The sequence below is a fragment of the Pongo pygmaeus genome, chromosome 12 (assembly GCF_028885625.2).
Source record: "Pongo pygmaeus isolate AG05252 chromosome 12, NHGRI_mPonPyg2-v2.0_pri, whole genome shotgun sequence".
Lineage (NCBI taxonomy): Eukaryota > Metazoa > Chordata > Mammalia > Primates > Hominidae > Pongo > Pongo pygmaeus.
In genome coordinates this window covers 42,180,543-42,196,485 of record NC_072385.2, presented here as the reverse complement: position 1 = coordinate 42,196,485, position 15,943 = coordinate 42,180,543, and the positions used below count along the sequence as shown (strand labels likewise).

The window sequence follows — 15,943 nt, the reverse complement described above, 5'->3', positions numbered from 1 at the left end:
TCTGTCCTTGAGAGTCCTCCATAAAACACACATCATTCGGGTGTCAGACTTCGCTTTTGCCTTTCTTCCCCCTCTTCCCAGTGCAAGAGAGTCCTCAGGTCACTGGTGATAAAAACCCACCTCAGAATTTCTCACTTCCTTCAAAGGAGAGTGAGTCAGTAAAGTCTCTAAAGACAGCTTTCTTCAGGGACAAGCTCCCGAGTTTAGGGGCGTGACAGCACTTCTTCAGAAAATAGCATTTGGGGTCTTCTTAGGGCCCAGCTGACCCAAACCTGAAGTTCAACTACATGGCTTGGGGAGATGGAGAAGCTTGGGGAGGGAACCTTAGCATGAGGACCGATGGGCACAACCTGCAGGATGTCAGAGGAGAGCTTTTCACAGAGCTACTATCATGTTGGGCAGTCTGTGTTCTTAAACCTTCTCTTCCCATGTCTCTTGGCCAATGTACCATGAAATTTAAATCCACTTTGGCAAAGTGGCATGCTCTGCCAGATTTTTACATGCTACAGTGCTTCCATCCAGTCAAATTTCCTTCTCATCTTTTTTGTCTAAGAGCCCTCCTTGATGTTAGCACAAGGGACCTCCATGCTCCTACTTCTGCTGGTCTCCATTTCACCAGGCGCTTCCCTCCGACTTCCAATTGGCCGCCACCTTCGTCGCTCTCCCTCAAAGCAATATTGTGTGTGAGCACAGTCAGAAGGTGAGTTCTCGCTTTCGTGTCCCTCCATATCCTGCCAGCTCCTGGATTTCCAGACCTCGAGCATCAGAGACCCAGTGTCCCTGGACTCCCTCGACTCCCCAGGCTGCTCCCGGCCATCACACACTCTGTGAAATGGAGACCCTCAACTCCCAGGTTCACCTTTCTCCCACAGGCACTGCTCATAGGCCTAGGATTCGGCCGTGTGATTGAAGCAGAGAAAACAAAGCCAGGGGGCATTCCTTCTCTTCCCCAATGTTGGGGCCTCCAAGATGCTGGGCCTACTGGGATTTGTCAGTGAATTCTATCTGCCTATTCTTGGTGCAACAGACCTTCTCACTGGTTTCCACTGCCCACACATTTAACGGGTGCTAGACAAAGACAGGGGCCAGAAGCAGGGGCAGTGGTGCCCAGGGCTCCTTCCCTCCCTACCTCCCTCCCTCCCTCCCTCCCTCCCTCCCTCAGGCCACTTGTGTGGGGCCACATGAGACTTCTCTAAAGTTAGACACACCAGCAGATGGGTGCTGGGGGAGAGGAAGGCACACAGGTGTCACAGCCAACTAGCACCTCTGGTCCTCCCACTCTTCCCCTCCCCTCCAGGCCTCCACCTCCAGTAGTAACAGAAAAACACTGCAGAAACCCAACAGTCAAAGAATGAGAAGTGTTGTCTTGCAACTTCTGGTTCTACCCCAAGTCGGGTTTGTCCTTCATGATCTTGGATTTAGTTGAGTGAAAAGGGGCAAGTACCTAGATTCACACAGGACTACTGGTTGATGTTGCGGCATTTTGTTTATCTGAGCTTGCATAATGTAATGCACATTTGAGGAGGCGGTAGGGATATTCCCGTAATTTCCTAGAGGATGAATGCCAAAACTAAAGCTAAATCAAGGTGAATGTAGTTTATATAAAGAATAGCCCCATTAACAACTGAGAGGAAAATGCTGATCCCAGGAAGAATACTGGAACAAGCACTAATGGATAACATACAGAAATAATGCTTTAATAATGCATGCGATCATGTTTTTATTAACAAAGAAAGTCTTGTTTCAAAACAAATACAACCTTGAGAGGAGTCTGAAATTAATCCCCAATAGGCAGAAATCCACATTATTATATATTCTAATTATAATTACAACCTGCTCTTAATATGAACATTCTAAATTATTAGTCACTTTATTAAGAACCAGAGAGAGGACTTCCTGCTGCATAATGAGAAGTACTCACAAGCTTCGAGAATGAGAAAAGCAAGAGACAATTCTGCACAGAGCTGGAAAGTGGTGGATGTAATTTATTTAATAAAAGTGCCTCCTTTCTCCTTTTTTGTTTAGGAATTGGTACACCCTTAGGGGTTCAGACAGCACCAAGCTTCAGAACTGCACTTTCTAGGGCAAGACAAAAATGTGTATCACAGAAAAATAATGATTTATCATTGTAACAGTTACATCCCACTACAGAAACCACCAGAGACTGCTTAACATTTTTATTTCAAACATGGTTTTCCCTAGTCTTCAGGTGACAAACGGAGACAGAGGCCAGAAGGCGTTTTTCCATTTGCTCCTAATAAAAATGGCTACATTCTGAGTTCACTGTCATCGGGGGTGACATTAAGACTGTACTTTAGGCCGGGGACAGTGGCTCACGCCTGTAATCCCAGCACTTTGGAAGGTTGAGGCAGACAGATCACGAGGTCAGGAGATTGAGACCACTGTGGCTAACACGGTGAAACCCCATCTCTACTAAAATACAAAAAATTAGCTGGGTGTGGTGGCGGGCACCTGTAGTCCCCAGAGTAGTGAGCAGAGATCATGCCACTGCACTCCAGCCTGGGCGACAGAGCGAGACTCCGTCAAAAAAAAAAGACTGTGCTTTAACAGACTGATCCTTCTCTTCCTTCTTATGCATTCTTCCTTCAAAAGGCTCCAAAGGCAACATCTGGGTCTGGTCACTGAAGACAGATGGGCTCCTTCTACTTCTTCTCTCATCCCCTGGAGGCCTCTGCCAGAGGGTAACATGCTATTTGAATGTAATGACACGCTGGTGAAATTTTACTGGCTAGTGTTATGTTTAGTGCATCCTTATCTTTAGGATCCGTTCTGTATATGTGCAGATCTCCTCATTAAAGATGGATTTCTCGATTTCAAAACATTCCTGGGCTTTCTAAAGGCTGTCATTGAACTAATTCTTATGATTTTTCTTCCATTACTTTCTTTATACTTCCAAGTCCTCTTTATCTGACATTGAACCTGAAGCCAATTTCCTGAAAATAATCACTTGTGCTACTGTAGTTACGAACCAATAAAAGGTTCAGAGTTGATTTGGATTTATTTTGTACTGTGCCATCATCAAATCCTTGATATTTTCTCCTGGTGTGAAGACCTCATACACTCAGACTTAACCTGTTTCATTTTCCTCTTTTTCTTCCCTTTAAGGAACAAGGTTGAAAATGTTCTACTTTGGTTGTAAGAACTAAGGTTTTCAGAGAGTAGTGATTAGCAGTAATAAAAAGGTTTTATTAAACATTAACAATGAGCCAGATGCAAAGGTAAGAGCTTTGGAGCGTTGTCTCATTTAATCCTTCCAACACCCTCACAAGGTACATATCATGCTCTCTACATTTTATAAATGAGGAAGAAACTGAAGCTCAGAGAGGGTTTGTAACTCACTCACAGTCACACAGCTGGTAGAGGTAAAGCCAGGATCTGAACCTGGTGACCTGACTCTAGAGCCCCCATTCTCAGTCCTCACTAAGCTCCACTGTGCTCTCAGCAAGCAGGCTGTGAAGCCCAAGGCTCGACGATCATGTTTCTAAGGTGAAATTAATTGTGCAGTGATTCTCTGACTTCCCCCTTCCTTTTCAAACTTAATCACATTTCTGAATGTTTAGAAGTTTGGCACCTGGAGTCCATATAGTCCATCCTCATGTCCCAGGAAGGGCAATATCTGTGGTCAGTACATAGGGGCCCAGAGGGAGGAGCCAGGGCCACACCACCCCTGAGAGTGAAGCCAGTACAAGTCTACCTACAGTGAATGAGAAGGCCCAAGACACACTCTCCTTCAATCAGGGTGTCTCAAGTGCTGTTTCATACCCCAGATATGTTTCAGCCTGATCAGCAAATCTGAAGAAATAACCCACCAACAGAAGAAAGGTGGTTTACATAAATTTCTTAAAGGAATGAGGTTGATGCTGAGTGTACCAAGATAGTCCAGGGAAGTAGACACCCCGTGGGCTCCAGGGTCTGCAGCAGGTCACAGGGGACACTCAGATCTCCAGCCAGGCCTGAGGGCACGAGCTGTCTTGATAGTGTGACTTGCTGCAAACTCCTAATTATAACTGAATTCTACCTGAAGATATGCTCGTAGAACAGATAGGGCATGTACTGATGACTCGGTAGTTGGATTTTGTTTCTGATGAGTAAACTGGCATTCAGATTTAAATATTACTCATTTTTTAGTTCAATTAAGATAAGTCAGTTTCTCTGAGCCTGATATACTGTGGGTGGGCAATAAATTGAAAATTTTCAGTCTGCAAATGAGGGGACCCAATCCTGTGCCTTCATGTCCCATAGTCCCTGATGCTCCTGGTCCCTCTCCTTGCTCCTCCTCCAGGTCCCAGGAAGCAGAAAGTGGAACTCAGTCAGAATCAGGAAGGCTAATGCGGTCATGGTCATTTCAGAGTGTGGTCACTGGGTGGAGACCAGTCTCTGGGGAGGTATTCCCATGGGGCCCCTGCTTCCCGTCCCGTGAGAAACCTGTGCTCCTGGCACATTTACTCCAGAGCCCTGTGTTAGGAGGCTCACCCAAAGGTGCAAGGTCCCAAGAGCTGGTCCTTAGAAAGAAGGAAGAAGCTGGGCTCAGTCTGAGCCTAAAGCACTCACTCCAATCCAGCTCTCATCAGAGCTCCTAGGGCGGCTCCCACACATTCCTGCAGGTATAGTCACATGGCACTGAATCACATGCACTTTGCTCTTTTGGAACTGCCCAGTTAGGGAGGAAGGGGGATGGTCAGGCTGGGAGGTTGTGTTGGTTGCAGGCACATTCCTAGGCTCCTGGCCATAATACCTGCCCTGATCCCACCGAGGAGCCCCCATCTCCATCCCATGGGATGATGCCCCAGATGCAAGCTGTGATACGACCAAACCCAGCCCTCCCAGGGCCAGCAGCGACCCAGTGTGATGAAAAATCCCATAAAGCTACCAACTAAGTGAATGACTGGCCTTTCTCTTTTAACAGTTTCTACCCACAGAGTCAGGGCATGATGATAAACAAACTGATGATTTTTGAAATTAAACAATAATTTCAATGATAAGCTGTCACGGATCTTACTTGGTGTTCAGTGTTTCATTTTATTTTGCTATTTTGGTTGACCGAAGCCAAAATGAATATTCAAGTTTCTCAGCCTCAGCATTACTGTCATTTGGGGCTAGATAATTCTTGGTTGCAGCGGAGTGGTCTGTGCCCTATAGCATGTTAGCAGCATCCCTGGCCTCCACCCACTGTGCACCAGTGGCACTACCCCTCTCAGTGTGACAACCAAAAATGTCTCTAAACATTGCCAAACATCCAAACATGGCAAAATTGCCCCTGGTTGAGAACCACTGCTTTAGAAGGTTGACCCAGTTTCTTGCTAATTTGATGATTAGGTTTAAGTAATTCTGGTACTTAAAATTCCTCAGGCAGGACCCCTGTTAAAACACCCTCACTTTATCTGTGTGCACACCCTCCCATTTAAGAATGAGATCACGGTCAGGCAGAGGGCCACTTCTGAGGGGCAGGCATTTTGCCAACTGGCTCCTGTCAAGTGCTTTGTGTGATTGTCAGGTTGTGTTAAGTGAGCTGTTCCTGACTGGTTTAGCATCAGGCTTTGTGGGTGTCATATGGTCAGTGTTCCTAGTAAGTTGGGAGTTGATTTACCACAAGCTTCAAGTCTCTGTAAGTCACTTGGGGCCCTAAATTCAACACACGGACTGTCCTTTCCCTGTGTGTTGGGACTGTCCTTTCCCTGCAGAGCTGTGTCTCCAGGGACCCGTAGACCCCTGAGTCGCTCAATTACAGATATTCGACAGGAGCCAACTGACCTCGGTGAGTGTGTGCCAGGGACAGAGAAGCCACGTGGTGCAGACACGAGTTCCAGGCATGGAAAAAATCCTCCTTCTCGGTCTTTACCTGTCCAATCGACAGAAGAAAAATCACCATTGAGGCTATTGTGAGAGAGTCTAACTTAGTAGCAAGACAGATGGCAAACATCCAAATTTTCAGTACCACATTAAGCATGGACACAGTGCAGAACCTTCTGTAGGCTGGCCTCTGTGACCTGCAAAAACTGCTTGTTAGATGAATAAATATCATACATGTAGAGAAGCCCTTTTTCCATGCTTACATTAATTTATACTAATGGAGGTCACAGACGTTAGAGAAACACGTGAAGGGGAGAACGCAGGCACAGATCAAGTGAGGCTGTTCTGATTGGGTCACTTACTGCCTGAAGAATTCAAAATACCATAACAAACTACTTGAATCTAATCCTCAACATAACCAGCCCACCTTCCCTTGCAGCCAGGAGCTTCCATTTGTTTCCAAAGTGTTTCTCAAACATGTTATGTCTCAAGAATTGGCACTGGGTAGCTGCCATGTTTGATATATGTGAGGAATTAACATAAACCTAGAGATAGGATCCAGAGTGATGGGGATGTCATTTATGCATCTGACAAATAGCTTTTCTGCATCTACTCTGTGCGAGATGGTCTTTCAATCACTCTAATAATGAAGGGAGTCTTTTTTCTTTGCTTTGTGTTTTAGTTGGAGGGAAGTGAGGACATATTAATATAACTAGAGTAAAATAAGAATGAAGAAGGCACAGAGAACAGAAAGATACAGAATCACGAAACTAGTAATTAACCATCATTTAGGAGGAGCTGAAGGTCTCAGATTCTTATCTGACCAGAGAGGAGAGTTAAATGCAGCCCGTAAAACTTTTCTTTGTTCCTTCTTGACTTTCTTTGTTTCGAAAACCACATGGGTTTAATATTTAAACTTTTAGCATTTTTTTTTGTCCTCAAGGAAATAACTCAAATAGAAAGTTACACTCAATGTATCTGCTTCTCATTTGTATTAAACTCACACCCTGATGTGCCCTCTCAGTTAAATAGTTACTTGCTTCCCTGTAGCTCTGCGGTTTCTGCAGGGCCTGGAGATCCACATGTAAAATCCCTCCTGTAACACAGTGCTTTGTGCTCCGGTGGAAAAACAGCGCTGCTGAAAGCCTCTACCCATGTATAATTTAGCAACATCACCTGGGGCCGCAGGCACAGTTTGGAGGACAATGTCATGGGTGCCTCAGGATCCACACCTAACTGGGGCATCTCATGACAATCGAGGGAAAGGATAATGTCTGCTTTGCTCCCTGAATCGATATCTCTCTGCGCTGGTGTCACAATTACAACTGAAAGGGTGTGGCAGATGCATGCAACTCTCAGGGAACAGCCTGCAGAACATCTTGGCAGGGGGAGGACAAGAGCTGGCCAGACACTCCTGGAAGTTCTGGAAGGAGATGCTGAAGCTCTACCCATCCCACTATAAAGGACAACACCAGGAGATCCTGGTTAATATGGTTTAACCTCCTAATCATGCACCGACTATCCCCCACCATTGCATGGGAGGCAGAGAAGAATAAAACACTGTGCACATGTGTCCAAATATAATCAAGGGCATTTTTTAACTGTTGTTTTTGTTTTGTTTTGTTTTGTTTTTAACTCAACGTGTAGAGTAAGTTTTTCACTGGCCTGATCAAAAGAAAACCAGGGAGAGACAACTAACTGGCTGTGCAATGCAGACCCCTGCCTGAAGAAGGGACTTCAGGTGGGAAACTTTGCAGAAAGCCCTGTGCAAAGCTGGCTATGACTGCACCCGTCAAAGAGTATGAGGAAAAAGGAAAAAAAAAAAAAAAAACAAGTTCAAGTGAAGAGGAAAGGCCTCTTGAAGGCCTGCCAGCCAGCTCCTAAGTGCTCTTCCTTATATGTCAATATCTTGGTGCTGTTGCAGGACATTGGAGCAGGCTCAGTGTAACCTCACCCCTGCTGGCAAGAGGCTCCCTGGCCCCACCTCCAGACCCGCCCCAGGTAGGAAGAAGAGCACCCAGGTCCTGGGGCATGCTGATGGAAAGGCAGCATTCCTAGAATAGGAAAGCAACTGACTGAGAAGCCTCTGTCCCCTTGAATTAGAGTTTATTGGTAGGAAATAAGAGGCTGAAGCCAACTGGGGGCTTCACAGTGATCCTCACACCCAGATGGGCTGACCTAGGAGCAGTGTAGGCTCTACACACCATTCTGCTGTCAAATGGTCAAAATGAACACATCAGAAGGTCAAATTCTGGCTCGGCCTCCAAGTGCAGAGACAGCATTAACTTCGAGAGTATTGCTGGCAACCATTATAACCCTCTAATTGCCTATGCAATGCACAAGATTTTAAAATATATGTATTGCACAAACAATATTGTGAAACAACAGAAGTCAACTCTCTCATCTTAAGAAAACCTTAATATGAGGTTCCAGGAGGGGATTTAAAAAATGATATGGCTGTTCTTTGCTTCAGGCAATAAACATGCTACTGAAAACCTATGTGTAAATACAGCCTTATGCCAACTAAGTCCTTCTTTAAAATGCACCAGAAAACAGGCTCTGTTTTAAGCACTTAATTGTATTTGCTCATTAAGTCTTCAGAAGCCCTGGAAGTAGATTTTATTAAGATCTTCATTTTGCAGGTAGGAAATTGCAACACAGAAATGTTCAGTAACTTGGACAAGGTTGCAGAGCTGAGTTGGAACAGGGCACCCAGGCCTCTGAGCCCACATCCCTAACCATGGGCTACACTGCCTCCCAATGGACTGAGAGTGAGTTAGTTCCCTGGCAAAACCTGCCCCTCCCAAGCATGCTGTTTATAAAGATGCATGATCACACATGGTCACATTTAATATCAACAACATCCCATACTTAAATCTTTGAATGAAAAGATATGACTATTTCCTGATAAAGTATCACACAGCTAAGACAAAGAGCTGAATGCATAAAGAAGTACTTTCCCCATATTCATTCGCCTTTCTTTTCTTGAAAAGCCTCAAATAGATTTGGGCAGCAACACAGTCAATTAAAAAAACACTTCCTTGCAGAGGATCTACAAAAAATGTCAGCTAACATCATACTTAAAGGTAAAAGGCTGAGTGCTTTACCCTTAAGTTCAAGAAGAAGATGAGGATGTCTGTTATCAGCACTTCTTTTCAACACCAAAATGGAGATTCTAGCCAGGGCAATAAGGCAAGAAAAGGAAATTAAAGGCAGAGATTAAAAAGGAATAAGTAGGCCAGGCACAGTGGCTTAAACCTGTAAACCCAGCACTTTGGGAGGCCGAGGAGCTCAGGGGGCTGAGGTGGGAGGATTGCTTGAGCCTGGGTATACTGAGCCATGATCATGACATTACACTCTAGCCTGGGTGACATAGTGAGACCCTGTCTCAAAAAAACTCCAAAACAAGCAAAAAGGAGTAAGTAAGACTGACTCCACTCAAAAAGACATGATTGTCTATGTAGAAAAATCTTAAGAAATATTTATTTATTTATTTATTTTTGAGACAGGGTCTCACTCCTGTCACCCAGGCTTGACTGCAGTGGCACGATCATGGCTCACTGCAGCCTTGACCTCCTGCGTTCAAGCAGTCCTCCCAACCTCAGCCTTCCGGGTAGCTGGGACTACAGGTGCACAACACCATGCATGGCTAACTCTTCTGAATTTTCAGTAGAGATAGGGTCTTGCTGTGTTGCTGGATCTGGTCTCAAACTCCTGGGCTCAAGTGATGCCAGCGTTGGCCTCCCAAAGTTGCTGGGATTACAGGTGTGAGCCACTGTGCCCAGCCTAAGAAATGTATAGTAAAGCTGTTAGAGAAATAGGAGCACAGGAGAACCAAGGTGACATCATTTTAAAATCAACTCCATCTTAAAACTAGCAAGGCACATTCCTTGCCAGTTACGAACCATGGTCATAAGATGTTTACAGTTGAGAAAACAGCTTAAATGTACCTGAAAGAACACAATCTTACAACAATGGAAAGTCCAGATGTCCCAATAACCATAACAATATATGATTTTAAGATAATTATATTTATGCTTTGATGTACTTATTCACTAAAAAAAAAAACAAGGGGCCAAGTGCAGTGGCTCACGCCTGTAATCCCAGCACTTTGGGAGGCTGAGGCGGGTGGATCACGAGGTAAGGAGTTCGAGACTAGCCTGGCCAATATGGTGAAACCCTGTCTCTACCAAAAATACAAAAATTAGCTGGGTGTGGTGGCGCACACCTGTAGTCCCAGCTACCAGGGAGGCTGAGGCAGAAGAATCGCTTGAACCCAGGAGGTGGAGGTTGCAGTGAGCTGAGATCATGGCACTGCACTCCAGCCTGGGTGACAGAGTGGAACTCTGTCTCAAAAAAAAAAAAAAAGAATAATTTTCTTTAAATCAACTGAATAGTAAATTTTGCCATGCTGTCGGCCCTCCCACACATAGACAGAACTTAGCTTAGCCTTTACAAAGATAAGACCCCTAAATAAGAAAGGTTTAAAACAAAGATGGCCCAGGCGTGGTGGCTCACGCCTGTAATCCCAGCACTTTAGAGGCTGAGGTGGGTGGATCACTTGAGCCCAGGAGTTCGAGACCAGCCTGGGCAACATGGTGAAACCCCGTCTCTACAAAAAATACAAAAATTAGCTGGGCGTGATGGTGGGCGCCTGTAGTCTCAGCTACTTGGGAGGCTGAAGTGGAAGTATCACCTGAGCCTGAGAGGGTCAAGGTGCAGTGAGCCATGATCGTATCACTGCACTCCAGCCTGGGCAACAGGGGGAGACCTTATCTCAAAAAAACGAAAACAAAAACCCAACAACAACAAAACACAAAGACTGCACATTCCTCCTCTTGCTTTCTGAGGACGCCCTACTCTGTAACTGAGTAGTTTTCAATAAATGATCTCTTCTCACTGCACTGTGACTTGCCTTGAATTCCTGCCTGCACATGATCCAAGAACCCCCTCTTGGGATTTGAATCAAGACCCATCTTCTGGCAACAAAGCTACTGGAACTACTGAGTTGAAGAAAGGCACAAAGTGCAAGATTGATATACAAAAATCAATTGTATTTCTATAGTCTAGCAACGAACTGGAACTCAAAATAAAAATGCCATTTACAATAGCATCAAAAACGTGAAATCCTTAAGGATACATTTTATAAAATATATTTTATATTTATATTATAATATATATTTTATATTTTATAAAACGTAAGATATATATATAAAAACTAAAAAAACTTCACAGAACGAAATTTTAAAAGACCACTTAAAAAAAAGGAGAACTATATATTGTGTTCATAGGTCAGAGAACTCGATATTACTAAGATGTCACTTCTCCCCATATTGATCTATAGATGCAACACAATGCCAATCAAAATGAATGCCAGCAGACCTTATTTTGTGTGAGTATGGTAGAACCATACAAGCTAATTAGAAAATTTGTAAGAGAATGCAGAGGACCTAGAAGAGTCAAAACCATTTTGAGAAACGAAGCGTTGGAGGATTCACACTGCCTCATTTTAAGGCTTACTATAAAGCTATAGTAAACGCAACAGTATGGTATTGGGGTAAGGATAGAAACATGACTGAATAGAACAAAGTAGAGAGTTCAGAAATAGAGCCACATATGTATGGTCTACTGATTTTCTACAAAGGTACCAAGGTAATTGAATGAGGGGAAAACAATTTTTCAACAAATGGCACTAAAACAATTGAACATCCACATGAAAAAACAAAGAAATAAATGAACCTTATCCTTTACTTCATACCATATACAAAAGCTAGCCCAAAGTGAATCACAGACCTAAATGTAAACACTAAATCTACAAAGTTTCTAGATGAAAACACAACAGAAAGTCTTAGTGACTTTGGTTTAGATTTTGTGAGATAAGACACAAATTTTGAATTTTTTCAAAATTTAAATACACTGTTAAGAAAATGAAAAGGCAGGTAATGGATTAGGCAAAAATCTATGCACAAGATAAATAAAAACATAGGTCCACATAAAGTCACATATAAAATTGTTCACAGAAGCTTTATTCATAATAGCCAACTCGGGAATCAGTGCATATATCTACCACCTGGTTAATGGGTAAACAAATTGTATACATCTACACAAACGAATACCACTTCACAATAAAGAGGAACAAACCTATGCTGTTCCATTTCTATTAAATTATACAAAAGGCAAATTTACAATGAAAGAAAGTTAAGTAGTTTCCAGGAGTTGGGGATGGGGGAAGGGACTGACTGCAAAGTTGCACAAGGGAACTTTGTAGGTGACAGAAATGTCCTATATCCAGATACTAGTGGTGGTTATATGACATATGCATTTGTCAAAACTGGTTAATTGTACATTTAAAATTGGTTAATTTTAATTCATGTAAATTATATGTAATATATATTATTATACATTTATATAGTATATAATTTTTATGTATAAAAATGGATTTTTTTTTTTTTTAATCTCACCTCCCCATACTCCCTAGCCGCTAGGGTTAGACATGTAACCTCCCTTGCCAATGAGAACAGGCAGTTGTCTACTGGGCAGCTCCTCTGTGAAAGCTACTGTTTTCCTGATAACAAGATACCGCCTTTTTCTCTTTGTCCTTTCTGCACCTACCTGCTTGGAACTCAGCCAGCATGTGACCTTGAGAACAGTTTTAAAGGCTGCACTATGGAGGTATATTGGTTCCCTAGGGCTGCTGTAACTCCTTACCACAATCCTAGTGGCTAAAAACAGAAATGTATTCTCTTGCAGTTCTGGAGGCTAGAAGTCTGAAATCAAGGTGTCAGCAGTTCTATGCCACCTCTGAAGGCTCTTTCTTTCCTCTTCTGGCTTCTGGTGGTTGCCAGCGGTCTCCAACATTCCTTGGCTTGCAGCTGCTTCACTCCCATAGCTGCCTCCACCAGCATAAGGCCTTCTTCCCTGAGTCTCTGCTCTTCTTATAAAGACAGCAGTCATATTGGGTTAAGGCCCACCCTACTCCAGCGTGACCTAATTTGATTCCATCTGCAAAGACCCTATTTCCAATGGGGTCACATTCACAGGTACTGTGGGTTAGGACTTGAACATATTTTTTTCAAGGGCAGAATTCAATCTACAACCTGGGGACAGAGAGGACGGAGAATAAGAGCCCCGGCCCTACTTTGTCATGGAGCCACAGCCTGAGTCCGGGGCTGCTTACCTCTGTCTTCTCATTAGGGGAGAACAGCAAGCCCCTATTTAGTTAAACCACTGCAGTCAAGCACTTTAGCTGATACACTCTGCCTCCCCTAATTGTTAAAGGTGATCACAGTCCCTCCTTGACCTGTTCAACAGGAGGCCAGGGTGCCCAGCATTAGCAAAACACTGGGCCTGAGGTGGCAGTTCACCGAGTGAGTGAGTGCTCAGATTGTCCTTGCATGTTCTCTTGGCCCAGCCACCCACCTTCCACCATCGCAGCCTAGGAGTGTCCCTCCTCGGTCTGGGCGTCCTTGGTCTTCTCCCAACCACAGCATTTTAAGGCCCCTGTGGTGGCTTCCCCAGCTGTGACAGCTTCAATTTCCCTGTCTGGCCCATGCCTTCCTCCAGCCCTGTGTTCTGTGCCCACTCTGCCCTCCAGCCACGCTGAGGGGCTCAGTGTCTCTCTTGGCAATTATCCTCCATCCTGCTCCATACCCAGGACCATCTAAGGCTCAGCACCATGCTCTGCATCTCACTATTTCCCATGGGGCCCCTTCTCCCACACATCCCCACACCCATCCGGACCCACAGATGGCCCCTTCCTCATGCCAGCCTTACAGCGCAATACCTCTTCCACGGGCTACAGATGTCTCCCTGTAATGAAAAAATCACATTTTTTGATTAAAACAGGATGAGCAGAAACCTGAGGGAGTGCATGATCCTCTGCAGAATGCATCAGGCCTTTTCAGTGCCATCATTTCTGCTTCCACCTTCTGAGTTCTTCAGGCTCCTGTCCAGGGCAGCATTTAAAACATTCCTCCCCTTGTACCTAGCCCCAGATCCATTTGTATGTCCTTAGAATGATTTGACTGTGCTTACTCCTAAATCTCCCCGCTCCCCTCTCATCTCCCTGTGCACAGAGGTGGCATCATCAGGAAAGAGTCCAGTCCTGATCAATAACTGCACTCCCGCCTGGCAGACAGAAGGACGTCTCGGAGCCTGGATGTCAGCTTTTACGACACACATCAGGTGCTGCCCCTCTTACATGACGCCCATCAGATATGGAGTTCAACAACAGATATGGAGTATGCAGCTACATTAAAATATTTTTATAGACAAGTAGAGGCCAACACTATGATTGCTTCCCCACTTTCTGCTCTTGGGGGTGAGCCCTGAACTGCCTAGCCAGTAACCACCTTGCAGAGTCACAGGAAATGTCACAAGCCAGATCTTCCCAGGCCACAGAGTCTTTTTTCTTCCTCCTTCTCCTTCCTTTTCTTCTCTCTCCTTTCTGTAGTAAGTGTCACCAGTGGCCTGGGCTTCCAGCATGGTCACCTCCAATACAGTGGTACCTGCCCTCACCTCCCTCTGCTGCAGGCCCCTAGGAGCCCTCCCTGCCTCCTAGTTGGCCCTGGCTGGGAGGTCTGGGGGTCCCTGGGGGTCCTGCCCACACCTCTCTGTGACTGCACTGGCTGATGTGGGCAGAACACAAGGCTGCCTTCCTCGGGGTCCCCAGAAGCACCTCCAGATACCATTGCTTGCCTTGGAGGTATCCTGACAGATGTAATCCCACCCCTGCCTGTGCCAGGGCCAGGAAGGGACCATCCCTCATCTGCTCAGCCCCATCTCTATCTTCCTCTCTTCCGGTTTGACTTTCTTTCTTGTGTGTGCCTTTTTGTGTGTGTGTGTGTGTGTGTGTGTGTGTGTGTGTGTGTGTGGAGGGGTCTTTATATATTTGTCTGTCTTCCTGTATTTCTTTTTCTTTTTTTTGATATGGAGTTTCGCTCTTGTCACCTAGGCTGGAGTGCAGTGGAACGATCTCGGCTCACCACAACAACTGCCTCCTGGTTTCAAGCGATTCTCCAGCCTCGGCCTCCCAAGTAGCTGGGATTACAGGCACACACCACCACGCCTGGCTAATTTTTGTATTTTTTTAGTGGAGACAGGGTTTCATCATGTTGGCCAGTGTTGGTCAGGCTGGTCTTGAACTCCTGACCTCAGGTGATCGATCCGCTCACCTCGGCCTCCCAAAGTGCTGGGATTACAGGCATGAGCCACCACGTCTGGCCTTCCTGTATTTTTCTTTCTGTATTACGTCTTTACAATTTTTTCTATTCTGTATTTTTTCATCTCTCTCTCTGGTCTAGATGAGTTCTTTCTGTCTTTTTTTCTGGGCTTACATAAGCACTTTTTTACTCTTCTATATTTTTAATTTTTCTGTGTTTTTCTGCCTTTCTGTATTCTTTGGTCTTTCCAAGTTTTTTCTTTTTTTTCTTTTTTACATTCCCCAGAAACAGATCTCGTTTTTATTTTTATTCCTGTACTTCTATCTCTTTCTCCTTGTGGTGTTCTTTCTATCTTGTTTCCTGGGTTAATTCAAGTGTCTCAACTTCCACTCTTCTCTCATGTATTTGCACTCCAAATGATTCCTCCCTTTCATCTTTAGATATTTTCTCTATTAAACTTGGTTTCCTCTGCTTGGCTTTGGGAAGAGGGTCCTCCCATCTCCACCCGCAGCCTCTCTTCCTGAGCTCTGAGATGCCCTCTTTCTGTACTGAGGGATAGGCATGGCAGGTCCTCAAGGACAGTCTCCCAGACAGCAAGGGGGCTGGGCCCAGCAGCCAGCGGCTCACTGGTGGCTTCTGAGATGAAAATGTGGGATTCTTGGCACCTTTGTCCTAAACTTTGAACCTGAGCTAGAATTCCAAGACAGCAGGGTAAACAAATCTCCCTCAATATCCTGCTACATATGAGAAAAAGGAAATATGGGAGAAAGGATACAGAGAGCACCCTGATGTCCACAGTTCCCAGCTTGTTTCCTACGGAGAAAGAGAAGTGCCCAGACAGGACTGCATCCCAGATTCGCAGGCCAGCTGCAGGGTTCTTGTCTGGTCTCTGAGACCCAGTGAAATGCTGAGCCCAGGTCAGAGTTGAAGTACAAGGTGCTTTCCTCCACTGGCCCACTCCTCTACCCTTC

General features: G+C 44.9%; 1 protein-coding gene across 1 annotated transcript in view; it reads right to left on the bottom strand.

Moving 5' to 3' along the window:
- ACOXL (acyl-CoA oxidase like) overlaps positions 1-15,943 on the bottom strand; it is a 405,131-nt gene that overhangs the window by 85,235 nt on the left and 303,953 nt on the right. The window contains exon 21 of the mRNA XM_054475660.2: positions 5,773-5,860. Coding sequence (XP_054331635.1) covers positions 5,773-5,860 — 88 coding nt within the window. The remainder of the gene's footprint in view (positions 1-5,772; positions 5,861-15,943) is intronic.